Here is a 16233-nt window from a genome sequence, read left to right as displayed (position 1 = left end):
AATAGTTCAGTATTTGTGCACATCCCTAAAGCTACAGTCAAACTGCAAATYCACCAGAAATTCAAGAACCTACTTCCACAATGATTATCAAAATGAGGTATTTATTATTTTATGTCCTGTTTTCTTCAATCTACTTCAGACAAAATTTCTAAAGTTACAAGCAGGAATTGAAAATAGGTATAGGTATTATTGGTGGATGTTCATCATCCAGTGAGTACAGATACTAGAGAYATAAATAACTATTTGTTTAGAAGTGATTACTTCACAAAGACAAAATCCACCATAAAGAAATCAATAACAAAAATTAAAGAATCCTAGCAGAATACTTAAGTTAAGCAATAACAAAGAGAGACCCGAAGAAGACAAAAAATGATGGAAAAAAATGGGATGAATGGAGATGAAAAAGAGATGGTAATGGGACAGTAAACAACAGAAAGGCCTGCAATAGGAAGGGGAGAGACAGAAAATGAAGCAGGTGGGGAGCTAAACTTTTTCCTGTCAAGTTAACTGTCACTCTGTCTTTCCTTTCAATGACTGCAACTGTGTAAAGAGATGGGGATGAGTATTTGCTGCCTAGTGGACAGCCAGCCTGACACAGACTCAAGGAGAGTCTGCTCAGACTTTTTTCTGTGCTACTTCTTATCCCAAGATCTTATGCTCCCTACCTTCCCTTTTTCCTGTCTTTTTGATTTAAGCAGATTAGGCTTCTTTCTGTACCTCTGTCTCCAGTGATTAGTTTCTAAAATCCCTGAGATCTCCTAGTGATGTCTTCTCTTCAAATTCCAGCTCTGGGTTCTGAATACTTCTCAYCTCTGCAATGGCTGTACAAAGCTGTGCCCCAGGGATTCCTACTCCCAAGTACATGGATGCACATTGGGAAAAAAGRAAGTAAGAGCGTGGAGGCTTGCATGTTATTCCTCAGACTTAAGAGGCTTAATTAAAGGATTCTCCACCAAGTAGAGCTTAGGTATTCAGCTCTGCTGATGGGTGGTTGGTCACTTAGTGATTTCCCATTTCCATGATGGACAGTTATCACAACTCAGTTGTGAACTGCCTGGGTGACAAAGAATTCAGTGGGACATGATTAGCAACTTTTAGGTACATTACTGTAAAACCAACAACAGAAAAAGCTCCAACACTCACACCTAGTGGTGTATCAGAAGAATGCAGAATATCCTAAATTTTAAGTGTCATTTTATCATAACAAATACTGCTTTAGTTCTTCCTAATTGTTTGCTAAAGGAAAAGACCAGTGTAACACTTTCAGACATACATAGGCCCAGAGAAAGAGAGAGAAACTGCATTGCACTGAACCCCAAGCAGCCTCTTCTCTTCAGTCAGCAGCATGACAGTACAGGTGGCATAACTCTYATATGCAAGGGAGGAAGAGCACCAGAGGCTGGCATGCACTCAGAGCATTACTTCCACCTCTCCACACTGCCTGAGAGATAGAGAGAGGAAATCTCAGGTACAGAGGTTTGAATGCAAACAATCTAGTCTGAGCAAACTTTGTGGTTTCTCCTGAGACACCTATGACATTCAGGTTATTACTTTGGCTTGTACTTGCAGTCAACTAAATAAAAAAAAAGTTAAAAACACTTTTTAAATAATGAATAAAGCCTGTTACTGACACAGTGTGGCCAGGGGCATGAGGAGGAACTTACCAGCTTATCTTTCATTGCTTAAAGGACCAGACTGAGAAGGATTACTTGAAACTTCTGGCCTTTCTCTGTCTCTGCTTGTTACTTATCTCCACATGTTGTCTCCAAACTTTGCCTTTTCCTTCCCCTCTTGCTTGGCCTACATGGTTTCTCTGTGCCCTCTGATGAGCTCAGAGGCTAACCTGCTTTCACCTAGAGAGAGAAGAGCACAATGTACTGCAGCCACAGTTACTTACCCCTTTGATCCACTGCAAGACATATTCCTATATATTATCTCCACATTTTCATACTCCCRATACATATTCTCTGTCCTCTTGCCAGGACATTCCTAGAGACTCCCTCACTCCTTGGGCCAGGAAGAGGGTGATCTCCCAGTCAGAACTTTATGCAAAACTACTTATTCTTTGTTAAACTTATTAGAAAATTAATGATAGAGTTACAGTCAAATTCAATGCTGAAATGGAGTAAGGAAAAAGCTGGAAGCTTTGGATGAGCTTTGTTCAAGTTTGAAGTGCTTTCACTTTGAGTCAAAAGAAGAAACATTTAAAGAAAAAATGAAATATGGTGCTGTACTGTGAGTCTGCACACATGAAAAACTTGTCCTTTTACTGTCTGACACTAGACCTGGGCAAGATGCAAGCAAGATACTGTACAGCCACCTTGTGTGACTGCCTGTGGATCCCCCACAGTAGCTGTCCTTACTCTGGGATGAAACAATGCAGTTAACTTTACCCTTTAAAAGATGGCAAAAAGATGGAGAGAGAAAGAGAGAGAGAAGGTAAAGATTACGTGGCAGGATGGGAGGAAAYAGCATAAGCATGCTGCTGTAACTAACGGCAAGTTAAGCAACCTTCCACATACAGAGGGCAAATCTCAGACAGACTAAACTGCTCAAGACCATGAAGGAGCATCTATTTTCAGTGTTCACAACAAACGTCCTGTTCTCATAATAATATAATCACTTACTGAAGACCGTTCTTAGTCAGCAAAACTTAGTCGATATAGTTACATAGATGATGAGATAGGCTGTCTAGAAGACAGATATATTCAGACTTAAAACATGAGAACATGCTACATTTACCATGATTTATTCTTATATGCTCATGGAAAAGCAGTGTGGGAAATTCCACAAACACAGATCATATCTGTCAGCATAGCTAAAGAAGAATATAGGCAGAGTTAAAAAGAATAGCAGCAACACAGTATTGACAAGACTCTAAAGATGTTTTATTTGTTTAAGTAAATAATATACTCTTAAATGAGTCACCTTTTCTCTGCATCAGCGCTATAAAGCTGCAAGCAATTAACAAGCTCTTTGAATTTGAAATAATCTATTTAATTTAAACCAACATCAAGAAAAAGATCTCTTTCAGGGATACTCAGCCTTCACAGCGACAGGAATGAAGCATAGTGACATCTTTATCATTCTACTAATGTACTGCATAATTTGCCCAGGTAAAGGTAATCATTTTGTGAAAATAAAATGTCATAATGTGGAAATAAAACATCATTAGGAAAAACAGAGCTGAGGCCTTCTTAATGTTGTATTACTGAATGCAAACAATCTAGTCTGAGCAAACTTTGTGGTTTCTCCTGAGACACCTATGACATTCAGGTTATTACTTTGGCTTGTACTTGCAGTCAACTAAATAAAAAGTTGCCAAAGTTCTGTAAAGTGAATGGAAAGACTTCTACTGAAAACAACGGGTTTTCAACCAGATTATTGCAGACTCTTGCTGCAGAAATGTTACAATGCAGCATTCTTTAAGACAAGCATTCTCAAGTATTCTAACAGCAGACAGCTATTAAAAACGTGGAGTTGCAAGTTCCTTTTGCTTTTTTGGAAAATTCAGCTGCAAGTGAAAAGACCTATTGTTCCCTTAATAGCAGCTTGTTTTGCTCAGATCCTGATCCTGTACCAGTGAAGGAAAGAGAGAAGCAGAAGCAGGTCTTCAGAGATGTTTGCTTTGGAGATACACTCCCTAGTGAAATTCTACAGCCCATTCAGGATGCAAAGGCTGACTGACAACTATTGCAGGGAAAGGAATTTTAATTCACTTCAACAGACTTTAGGTCAAAACAGGAAATTGTGGCCATTCCTCTTCTATTTTTACTAGCTACTGCCCTGATTTCATTTCTGGAGGTGTTGAAAGCAGCAAAAGCAGACATCAGCTTAAGAAGGAAAGGTTTGGAAAAACCCTATTTTTTTCGCCTGCTCTCCCAGCCCTGAAGTGAGGTGAAACCTGAACAGAGAGATGAGGTACTTTACTGGCAAGAAACTTCCAAACTTCCAAGTTGGAAGGCTTTCGTCCTCCTGCGTAGCAGTGACCATGCAGGCTGACTACCCTAAATACTGAGGCCATACCCTACATCATCTCTGCCCTCCACGGTTGCTGCCCAGAGATCCCCACTGTGAGAGTGGTCTCCCTGACCGTTATATTAGGACCCAGGGGGAGCAGTGGGTGGGCCAGAGTAAGGGGATTTTTGGGGGAAACTGCTGCGCACTGGAGGAGCTGATTCAGCGCTGCTTCCGCGCTCCCTGCGCCAGCAGCCAGCACTGAACGCCCGCCCCAGGTCCGCGAGCGGCTCCCGGGTCCCAGAGCCGCATCCCGGGGCACCGGGACCTCCTGGGCCGGGGGAGGCGAGGTTTAGCCAGCCGGACACTAGCTGCTTTCCGTTTGTTTCCCCCAGGGAGAGCTGGTGGGGGTCCCCGGGCAGCGGCGAGCGCCGGCGGCCCCCGGCGCGGCGGGCGCTGTCCGCCCCGCGCGGTGCTGAAGGCGCCCGCGGCGGCGGCGCGCAGCCTCCGGCTCTGAGCGCCGCCGAGCTCCGCGGAGGCACAGCCGGATCCTGCCGGGGACCTGGCCGAGCGCCCCTGTCCCTGTCTCTGTCCCYACGGGTGATCCTCACAGAGGGGAAGGCTCCCTCCGCCTCTCTGCCAGCAGGTCAGAGGGGTCTTGTCCCCAGTCCCAGCTGGGAGCAGGGCTGTTAAACTTTYCCCCAAGACTCTCGCTGGAGTCTCTTACCCTCCAGCCCGGGAGGGCTGCAGCTCTGGCCCAGCACCTGCTGCGACCCCCGAACAACCCTAGCAGAGCTGCACCTCTAGTCTTGAGAACCAGCGTGTTTCTCCTGGGGGTCAGCACCCTCCAAGGACAGGTATCACACAGTGCGGGGCATCAGACATTTAGTCCCTCTTCCTATCTCTGGAAAAGGTGTCTGTGGAACAAAGATGTTCCAGGGAAGGGGCTAAGGAAAGGGCTGATCACTGAAGCTGATCACAGGTGCGTTCTTCTCCATCTTTTTTTGCAAAAGCTATTTCTAACTTTTAGAAATATGTATGATTTTAAGAATTTTTCTAAGTTTTTGTAGTGATTTTGCTGGTATTTCATTGAGCTGGGGTTTGTATGCATGTCAGTGGTGTTGCTATTCCGTGAGATGTTGTTCAAGGTATCTAGAAAATCAATTGAAACTGGTGCTTTTGATCACAGTTTTTGCTTAGACAAAAAAGATATTCACTGTCTATGAAGCATGCTGGTAGGAAAACGTATTCCTGTTAATCCCTCTCTTTGCTTTTGGAGGAGTAGGATGATAAAGAATAAGAGGAGGGAAAAGAGGAGTTGTTGGGATCTTAAGAAAGGAGAAAAGGACTATAAAAGCAAGCTATTTTCTGAGGGCAGAACAGAAACAGCTTTAACCAGAAGTGCCTGAGTGCTGCAGGATTAGCCCTTTTGAAAAGATGACCAATTTGTTTAACTTTTCCCTGTACGTAATCAGTTTCTATTCTAAGTACCCTAACTCTATTCTAGTTTATTCTAATTTAAAATACAATCATGTCCTGTGTTCAGGACCTTTTTGTGTACATGGTAAAACAAAATGCTTGCTCCAAAGCCTTGCAATCTAGATAAACAAGAAGATCATTACCCCAATTTTACCAATGCTAAAGCATCAAAAAATTAAGAAGGAAATCTTGAAGATTTTTTTTCCTTCCCAAGAGTCAGATCCAGTACCTAAGAGGAATTTTAACAGATACTTCCATCCTGAGCACAGCAGTTGAGTGCGCAGATGTGGGACTGGCACTGAGAGTAACCAGGCTGAAGAACCCTGGTGCCAGACTATAAAGGGAGAGTGAGGACTGTTCTTGCCAATGTCACAGCATCCTCTGACAGAGACCCCGAATTTTCCTCCTATGAAAAAGCACATATTAAATTAACTTCATTGTTCTGAATTTTGAATATTGTTTTTAGATTTGGCCCAAACAACGTTTTCTTGATTCTTGGGTCAGATGATGCTGTGCCAAGTGTTCAGCTGGTAAATGTTCTATTTCATGTTTACTCCAGTATGTCTGGAATAATTATGTTCTTGTGCACTACATGATTAGCTTAGCCAAAAATGAGTTATTGTTGCACCACCCTATAAATCTAACATGCTGTTAAACTAATTACCATYTTACATATTCCATAAAGCAATCAGTCTGAGCTAGCTAGAGCAAAGTGAAAAATATTGAGATTAAAAGCATAAAACAAATGGTGGTTAGTGTGTAACTAAGCAGAAAACAATATGGTGAAATGCAAATATGGACAGTTCATATGAATTTATTTTAGGAAGCCTCTTCAAATTTGACAAGGCCCTATTTCAGTGAATTTCACTGCACTCTGTTGAAGACAGAGATACCCATCTTGGTTCAAGCAGATATTGTATATTCACATTAGAATTTTAACTGGCTAGAGAAGTGGGAAGAAGAGAATAAATGTTCTGTTTCTAATGAAAATGTATATATATTTCACACATATGACACACAGGTAAACTACTGCTTCATACAAAATCTATGGCTAACACAAATAATTTAAGACTGTGTAGTCTGTTGGCATAACTATGCGGATGCAATGGATGCAAAATAGCTTCCTCTGTTCCAAGCACCAAGGTCAGAGGTTTGAACATTATCTCTGAGATGTTTACTCATGCCTAACTTTATCTTAGCGCTACTATAACTTACATTATCAGCCCATTTTTATTGTTATATTCAAAAATGTAAATAGATTTTTTTCCTGACCTTTAGCTGTATTACAGAGTAAGATTTTCAGTACTAAATGACAGGAGTTAAGCAAATAGATTTCTTTGCTACTTTCACTGTGACTGATAAAAYATATGCCAGAACTCCACAGTAAAAAGTTGGAAGATAAAATGTATCACCAGTAATTTTTTTGAATCTTCAACTATAAAAACAATAAATAGAACCATAAAGATTCCATACTTGATACCAGCAATGCAGGTATCAAGTTATTTGTTCTTGAAAAATGATACAATTTTTGCTAGAAAGCTTCTGAGCTGATATATCATTTTGATGGGCACAGGCATAAATTGTCCCACTGTCCTCAAAGGCAGCCTCTAGATCACTCGGTGGACAGCAATCCTAGAGAAATAAAAGGCTGGCATTCCTCATATTTTACCCTCCATACAGCCACAGTGCTGCTCTAGGACATTCGTGATACAAACGAGATGCTTCTAGGAAAGCTGGAGTCCATGCACTCTGCCTACCTCATAGTCTGTTGCTAAAATAGAGTTTGGGAATTCTAGGAAGCAGCCTGTCACTGGTTTATTCCAGGTCTATTTATCTATTTCTAGCATTGCAAATTCTGCACAAATTCTATTCTTCCACATAGGCTTGGCCCTGCAACTGAATACACTCTAGTCATATCTAATAGAATTATTAAGGCAGGTGAGGGCTCACCAAAAGGAGTAATACTTGCAAAAGGAATTACTGAATGCTGAGTGACATAAATTACATAGGACTACATTTTCATAGGTGGTTTTGCTGGTATACTCCTACAGGAAAGAATGTGAACTACTTGATGGATCTTTCCTAGCAAATTCACAATAGTCACATACAAATATCCTTTTTAAAATTAGTTTTCAGATGACCTTATAAGGAATCACTTATTCAGACTTGCCAAAAGTAACTGTGGTAGTGGAGGGATCCTGCAGAGAGCCCAGTTCAGTTCTTGGGATCAAACCAGATTACATTATGGAATCCTGTAATGCATACGGAGCAAATGCAGCTATTGAGATCAGAGACAGGTAACAAAGTAAACAGCTTCTGCTATCTGTTATGCACTCTATTCTACCGTAAAGACACTGTGCTAAATAGAAGGCAATGGGATCTTAGGGTTTATATAACTATGTGAATCTTCCTAAACCTTTGTTTGCATAGCATTGTTGTTTTTCCTACAATACTTTTGCCAATATATAGCAACTATYTAACATCCATTGAATCTTACTGACATAACAGGGACATCAAGAGACTTAATGAAGTCCTTATCCACCAGAAGATAGGATCTGCTGTCATTTTTAAATCTTCAAATTCAGACTTCTCATTCTTTGTGAGATGCCCTACTGAAACTAGGTATCATTCTAGTGTTAAAGTAAAACCAGATGGGTTCATAGGGTATAAAAGCTGTGTATGTGTGTGTGTGTGTATGTGTGTGTGTGTGTGTACAGATGCTTGGTAATGTCAGTGACTGGAATATTGAGCTCTAATTGCATAAGCACACTTTTAATAAGAGTTAATAAGTAAACTGTTAGTAACACTTTACATAAGTACTGTGTGCCACATATCTCGTCTCAACCTGGATTACTGATAGCTGTTCAGCCATCACAAGGTAGCTTGCAAAATGCTCTCTCTCCTCCCTCCAAAAATGTCTTCCAAACAATCCCACCCATAAGACCAAAACACTACAGAAAAATAAAAAGTATTAATATGAATAATACAATAAAATCATATTAAATCCATTCAAGCAATGATGCACAAAACAGTCCATGGAAGTATTTCCAAAGAGCTAAGTGATGGATGCTAGGCGGCCCTTTTTATTAAGAAATTTTGTGAGCTACTCTAATCACATCAAGACAGGTTTTATATTTACAAGCAATTTACTGGTTGGCTGGTCTTTGTAATAGTTGTTTAAGGCACAAATTAATGACTTCTTAACCTTTAGCAAATTATTTATGTGTTAATTAATGAATTACATCTTTTTTGTAAGCATGCTGCCAGTATTATTAATCTATTCTCAGTATCATGGAAAACAGATACCCCCAATGGTTTCATTCAGCTTTCTTGGCAAGTAGAATAAGTGGGAATGAATAAGAAAGGCTATACAAGAAATATTGATTAGAAGGAAATGATTACCATATGAATTGAGTAATTCTACTAAAATATTACAGGAAGGTGATRAGAATAGATTTTTTTCTGGAGATTCTGCCAGTTTCCTTTTCTTACTAATAATGTACTACATTATTAGTATTGCACTGTTAATCCATTCAGTCATTGGAAAAAAAGAGAAAAAGAACATTGGTAAATAGGCAGAGAAATGCTAGGCTTTATGTAGGATGCAGATGTTCTTCATTATGCAGGGTACAAAGGAGCTCATTAGTAGAACTGGATAAATAATGGCTTGTCTTGTTCTGTGGTCAACCCTCCCCCCCCCCAAAAAAAAAGATAAAAAACAAACAAACAAAAAAAAATAGGGGGGGGAAATGATCAAATTAAGCAGAAAATTTTTGAGTTTTTTTTTCCCCGGGAGAGAAAAGAGAGAGCTTGGGTGGAGGGAAGAGAGGTAAGTAGAAAGGAACCAAAAATGAAAAGTTGATCTCTAACCAGCTCTGCCTGGTAGCAACAAGTTATCCTCTTCAAAACAACTGATGAGAAAAGATACACATCAGACTAAAATGAATATGATACATCTATGGAGTCAGCGGCATGAAGTTGCATGTTCATTCTAATCATGTTCTGAGACAACCAGACATAGTTTCCTTTTTGGAAGCTATGTAATCATTCAGCATGGACCTGAATCTGAGCTATGGAGCTCTCCTGAGAAAAGCTGTCTGTCTCAGGTGCTATAGATGTGCCTTTTTTTCTTAAAACTCAATCCTAAGAAAGCAATACCACACAGCTGTTGCAACCTRTGACCATGTCACAGGTCTTCACTAACTTCCATACTCATCAGGCAGTATTAGGAAGTGATGTTTACTATTACTATCTTTTAGCCTTAGTATAGCATTCTGCATAGATCAGTAAGCTTTGCGGGGAAATACCCTGGAGTTGTAAGAACCTTTACTTCTACTATGCTTACTTCTATTTACCTTCTTGCTCAATAGCGATACGTATACTAGCTAGACATCTCTGCTCCTTCTCCTGTGWCAGGAACCGGGAAGATTCTTCACATTCTTCTGTAAGATCAAGAAACAATTGACTTTAATTGAGTAAAAAGAGAAATAGTCTGTTACTAAGCTCTGCTCCCAAAGAAATCACACTGATTATTAGAAGGCAATGAATAATGTGAAAAATGTTCAGTAATACAATCTTTAGATGAGAGGACTGAGATCTGCTTTTTATCACCATCATATGTAGTATATGAATATTCAGAACATTAGTTAAATGTTTATAGCAGAAGATGTCCATTAGAGTTGTGTCTGGCTTAGGGATATGAAAGTGTGTGTCTGAAGATTTTTTTGTTAACACATTTTGAGGGTTTCATTTTACCACYAAAACCAGAGTAAATGTGAAAAGTTTTGTGAGTCTGATTGGAGGTTTAAAATGCTGGATTCTGTCCAACTATGGAATGGAGGCTCCAGTACAGGATCTTTCGTGCCAAGAAAAGCAACTGTAATATGAGTAATGAGGGCACATTGTTAACCATTACTCTTTAAAGATCTGTTTTTCATTTTTAAAGGTTGCACAAGAACAGACTATTTTTGGAAGTAACTTCTCCCCTGGTCCCTCTTCAAAACCACAGAACACACATCCTTATTCAGTAAGGAAAGGTGAATACCTTAATTCAAACATCTTGTACAATAAAAGCTAGACTTTCAAGGGAACTTATGACTAAGTTTTTAAGAGTACAATGTTCAGAATAAGGACCCAAGGTTCAAAAAGATTTAGCACTCAGTAACTTAAGCCCTTTTGAAAATCTAGCTACACAGTGCCAACATGAGAATTTAACCATTTGATTTTTTTTTTCTCCTATATGGATGAACCATTCAGTGAAATGCACTGTGTTTTCCAGGTCATTATGTAACATTTGAATTTAAACCTAATGTATTCCTTAATTTGTACTTCCATAAATGCTTTTGTTCTCATTAGATCATCTTAACACTAAGTTAGTAGACTAAGCAACTGTGACTGCTTTTTTGTTATTGAATTACAGAATCGGTGGATGTCAGGAATGTAAATGAATGTAGTGCTGCCTCTTACTGAATTCAAATTGATTTTCAGGCAGAATGAAAATTGGCTGAAGGACTATAAACAGAAGCTAACAAACCACTGAGGAGAATTACGAAGTGAAATGCCTCGGGGATATACAGTAGGCCTCATGCTATTTAATTTATTTTATTTAGATGACATTTTATTTAGATGATAAGGCTGACTCTACAGGACACGTTTTCAGCTCTGCAAGACTGTAGACCATTTAACTTCAAACAAAGAAACATGACTAATGACTTATACGGCTAWGTTACAAAAATAAGGTATTTGTCATTAGTCTGAGTTGCCATGCTCCTCCCTACCCCTTCTCACCTCCAGGAAGCCTTACAGAAGAAGGCTGTGCTRTTGTGTCTAAACCTACTGCCTGGTTTGTGGTAATCTACACATGYCCTAGACTGTTGAGCCTTTTCTTTGTTATAGGTTGTCCAAGGGCTGCATCCATTGTTCTGAATATGAGGAAGCTCATGAAAGATGAGATTAATAGGAGTGATAGCTCATTTGATTAAGAAAGGGTTCTGGTGATTAAGATATAAACAGTTATAATGACTGGTCTACCTTCTTTTAGTTTTGCTCCATCTTTTTCATTTCTCCTGAATAATTACACCCAAATCATGTGGATGCTTTTAAATATCTCACAATGAAAACTTAATCTTCATGTCTGTGGTCAAAATAATTTCTCCTGTGGTCAAAATAATTTCTCTCATTGTCAGTAATGCTGCACATGTGTAGTCTAGCATCCTCACTGTACCCTTAGGAGCTGGACTAAAAAGGAAAAATGAACCAGACATTCTCCTACGCTCTTGAGGTGTGATGCTGCAAATATTTCCACATTTCACTTGAAGTGTGTAAGTGGTCTCACTGAACTCAAGCAGAGAGATTATTTGAGAAATTATGAAAGAAAAGTGTTTGTTGCACTGAGGTATATCACTAATCTATTTTTTCACTAGCTATTTTTATTCACCTCTCCCCTTCTTGTCTGTGTTAAGCAATTATAGCCTATAGCCAAACATTTAAAGGCATTTAGAGATATCCAAGTTTCACTTCTTTTTTTTTCTAGCTTTGCAGTTTCCAATTTTGCATCTTTGTAGGTGAATAGGTAAATACTTCTCTGTATGTTAAAGTGTGGTTTTATAGGTAGAAAGGCTTGCCTTTTCTTTTTCTCTAGATYATGAAGAATATATTCCATCAATCTTTCAATGTCTAAGAGATGGATATAAGAATCCAAGATGAATGRACTGACTGAATCACATCCAGTATAGCAGGAGACTCTCTAAGATCATAGCAGCCTTCACTGAGGGGGACAATGCTGTCATTAAGGAAGAAGTTGTTTCTGGAATGTTAAATTTTGACACTGGTAAGATTGGAATTTGTCTTAGAGGTTTTTGTGCATACTGATACGTATTAAGATTTGGTAAATAAAGAAACCACTTGGTCACGAACACAAAAAGAAAGGAAATGCACTACTGTCAGTGCACTGGGGCATTCAAGGCCAAATATACTTTAACTTAAGCTTAAAATAAACAAATATGATGAAGAATTCCTAGTACATGAGGCAAAACAGCCTAAAGCTCTTGGAAATATCATACACATAGGCTGAAAATATAGCTGAACACTGCCTCATCTTTTGGATTATTTCACTTGCAGTTTTCTGCAGTGGGTAATGTTTGCTGCAGCCTAAAGATAGTGGAGAGCAATAGCAAGTTCTTACCAAAATAAGAATGAAAAGAAGATAAAGTTATATCCTTTTTGATGCCTGTCCAAAACCAGATACTACTTCCTATCATGAATTTTCTTGTCATTTTGAACTGAACTAATATTTCTGTTAGCTACATATCACAGTTTGCATGTAAGGACATCTAATACGATCGTGCACTTTCATTTCCACATTGCGCACATTCAACAACAAATAGATACCGAACTATTACATTAATAAAATGTAGACTTTACAATATTCAAATCTGGCCTATCTCAGGTTACTAATCAAGGTACACTCGTATTCCACAAATTTTTTCGTCYTACTAGTATACCATTTTCTCTGGAAATACAGCTTTCTCTGGGAATACAACCATAGAACCACAAAGATAAATAAGAATCACTATTTTAGGTTTACCTTATGACTGTGATTCCAACTGTTCAGTTTTCATGAAGGTCTCATAGTTAAATTCTGTATGCAAAATGTCCCTTAGATTGTTCTCAGACGAAACTGGAAGATCCTCAAAAGCATTTTTAAATCCTACTGAACTTTGAAACGTTGTTGAAAATGCTATTGTGTGGAAGGAAGGCAGATAAAATTCTTTAAATTTCTAAAAATAATCTTGGTTAAAAACTTATGGATTTCAGAATTTTAAACCATTCCTGTAACTTTGTATGAAAGTGATCTACTGAAAATTTTAATGGAGATCTGTCTTTAATGACACCAGAAAAATTAATATTTATTYGTTCACTTGAAGGATCTGGTCCATTCACAGTTGGTAGCAGCTCAAATACTCATTTATTACATCCTACTGGATTAAAACCACAGCCTCAAGCAAAGTGCTTTAATATAATGCTGAGGTAAAAAGGGAATGAATCATGGAGGCAGRATTTTCACCTGAAAAGAAACAGGTGTAGCCTGTGCAAACATGTTCTGACAACTGCTGAAAAATTATGACCTGAGAGCTGTTCAGAATTTGCTCATACTCCTAAATTGTGATTTCTGACAAATAGACACATGCTCCATCAAAAGGGTGAATCAACATTTTACTGTGCATCTGGATGCTTTTACAATATATCATGATTATTTCTCTCTTGTCCAGATAAMCAGTACCAAAATCTCTGTCAGATAAATCAGTACCCAAATCTTTTGACAAGCAATGACCATGATTCAGCAAAGCAGATAAGCCTTTGACTGATGTTAAGGACATGTTAAGATTTTTGCTGCCTCAGGCTGGCCTGTGGAATTATATGACCAAACTTACATCTATGTTTCCAAGGGAGAAACTAGACAAATACATTTAGTTTTGATGATTTGAAGTAGATCTAACAGAAAATGGGATTAAGATTCTAACTGACATTTATGTTATTGTGAAAACAACAACCACTTCTAAATGTCTTCTTGTTTTAATTTATCCACTTTCTGGCAGGCTGTAGAATTAATCTTGGTCTGAAAGTGTTAGAATCATCAGAAGAATTWATTTAGAGGATTCCTACAGCAATGGATCAGAACGATCTCTTTGAAGCACTTTCTGCTAAAATACAACACCCAAAGCAAGTGACAGAAGATTTTAAGCAGAATGGATTATTTACTGCCCTGTCTGAATGAACATGACGAATGATATCACTGTAGCAACTAAAATACGGACCCATTCTTTCTCTGCAGTGCAAAAAAATGGGTAGTAATATTACATACACATAAACACACACACACAAGCTGGAGAAAATGGCAAAGGACATCTTTGACCCTTTGAAAGGGGATGTATCCTCCATTTGCCACAATTTTTATTTGAAAAATATAGTTGAATTTCAATATGCTTTGAAATAATTCAGTAAATAACATGAGCGGCCAAATTATCAAAACTTGTGACTTCTTTTTTCTAATGAAAATATTCTGAAAAGTAGGAGGTTGTTAAAAGTACAAGGGAATAAACATTTGTGACAAGTATCATAACTGTTGGAGTCTGATTCTTAAGTTTCAAAGAGGCAAGTGTGGGATTTCTGATTTTTTTTCCATAGAAACTGAAATTGCACTGACACACTAAGCTCTGTCAAACAAAGTCTTTGCTTTTTCATTCACAGCACAAATATTTTTACATGAAAGGTAGCATTTCTGTTCAGTGTATAATGTATACATCTACATACATGTGCCCACTACTAAGACATTCTTTTTCTATCTAATCTGAAGTGTACTATACCCTCTCTGCATTCAGATACTGTAATGCTGCTCTTTATATTTAGGACAAAATGTATGCTTTATGTTATACAGATGCTTGAGATAGGATGTTAGACTGATTATTTCCATGTTCTCATTAAGCACAAATAATGGAATGTTTGGCGCTGAATAATTAAGATTGTAACAAGAAGAAATCTAACAACTAAGTATTTTTACAGTTCTATTGCTTCTTAAATGAGTAAATTCCTCGAGGTCTGGCATATCTCTCCATTCAGTCACCTATGAAGTGTTTCAGCTGCTTTCTGGATTAGAAATGAAAAATGTCATTGAAGTTTCCCTTCCTGMGAGAGTATGGTCACTGTGTTTTTCAATACTCCCAGAAATAGTCTCATGAAAACTGGTGCACGAGTATTTATCTCCAACAGGAGATAATTCAGTAGCTGTAATTTCTCAGAGGAACATGCAAAGTGATGGGGGTAGCAGGGCAGAGAGAAGTTCAGGTTGCTTTTTCTAGACAGACATGCACACCATTAGTGGGAAGTGAGTGAGCCATGCAGGTCAGTGCCTCAAACAGTGCRTAAAAATGTTACCCAAAGGAGTTAGGGCACTTCATAGCATTTGTGTGACTACACTGCCATCTCGTGCAGTCTCCAGTGATTACAGTCACTGTTCAACACTGGGATTAGTGTTTTTTTTTTTTTTTCCCTTCCCCTTAAAAAAACCTGCCAAAGGACGGCAAGGGGAAGATGCTGCTACAAATGCTAACAATCGCGTTTAGTTACACAAATACGTATGAGGATGCTGGCACACGGGTACGTGATCAAAAGGACTATCAGCGGTGAAGGCAGGTAGTTCATGTCAGCCAAGTAACGCCAATGCGCGGCGTGCTTCTGTCCCAGACGCACGGCAGGACTGCCACGACTGAAATTCCTGTAATTTGCTCTCATATACTTGTAGYGCCTCAGTCCTTGGAAACGGCTGATCCGATGGGATTCGTGCCACCGGATGACCGAGGTTTGGAAGAGGGGCCTACGAGCCGCCTGGGCGGCCGTCCCTAAGGGCGGGAGTCTCCTGGCTGCCCCGCGCTCCACGACAGCGCGTGGATACTTACACACCGTCGTGGATACTTACACACGGCAGCGAGAGGCTTCGCCTGGAGCAGAGGACGAGCCACAGGCCGGGCGGGCCGTGCCCGCGGCCTCCTTCCCCAGGCCTTTCGGCCCGTCTCTACCGCTCGCCCCAGGAAAGCTTTAGAAACGGTTCATCTCCCGCYGCTTTCTGGGGCTCGGCCTGCCGCCTTGTGGAGGGCCCAGCCCCCACCGAAACCTCACACGCTCCAGCCGCGCCGGGAGGTTTCGTGCCGCGCCGGGGCTCCTCGGCGGGAACGCCCGGTAACGCCTGTGAGGGCGGCACCGCGCCGCAGCGCCGGCCGCCGCCGCGCGGTGGCGCCGCCG

The 16233-nt window shown here is 39.7% G+C and overlaps 1 protein-coding gene and 1 long non-coding RNA gene across 2 annotated transcripts in view; one reads left to right on the top strand and one right to left on the bottom strand.

Annotated features, from left to right (window-relative positions):
* The window catches only part of LOC146595072 (uncharacterized), a 43469-nt gene extending 33627 nt beyond the window's left edge, over positions 1-9842 (bottom strand). Inside the window, exon 1 of the long non-coding RNA XR_014896019.1 lies at positions 9792-9842. This is a non-coding gene — a long non-coding RNA (uncharacterized LOC146595072). The remainder of the gene's footprint in view (positions 1-9791) is intronic.
* Positions 9843-15654: 5812 nt separating this feature from the next.
* WWOX (WW domain containing oxidoreductase) overlaps positions 15655-16233 on the top strand; it is a 186198-nt gene continuing 185619 nt past the window's right edge. The window contains exon 1 of the mRNA XM_085306477.1: positions 15655-15793. Within this exon, the coding sequence (XP_085162603.1) occupies positions 15655-15793 (139 nt within the window). The remainder of the gene's footprint in view (positions 15794-16233) is intronic.

Source organism: Rhea americana, unplaced genomic scaffold (assembly GCF_003343005.1).
Source record: "Rhea americana isolate MKP2758 unplaced genomic scaffold, rheAme1 scaffold_24, whole genome shotgun sequence".
In the NCBI taxonomy this organism is placed as follows: domain Eukaryota; kingdom Metazoa; phylum Chordata; class Aves; order Rheiformes; family Rheidae; genus Rhea; species Rhea americana.
Note: the sequence above shows the minus strand (reverse complement) of the source record. Positions and strands in the feature narration are given on the sequence as shown.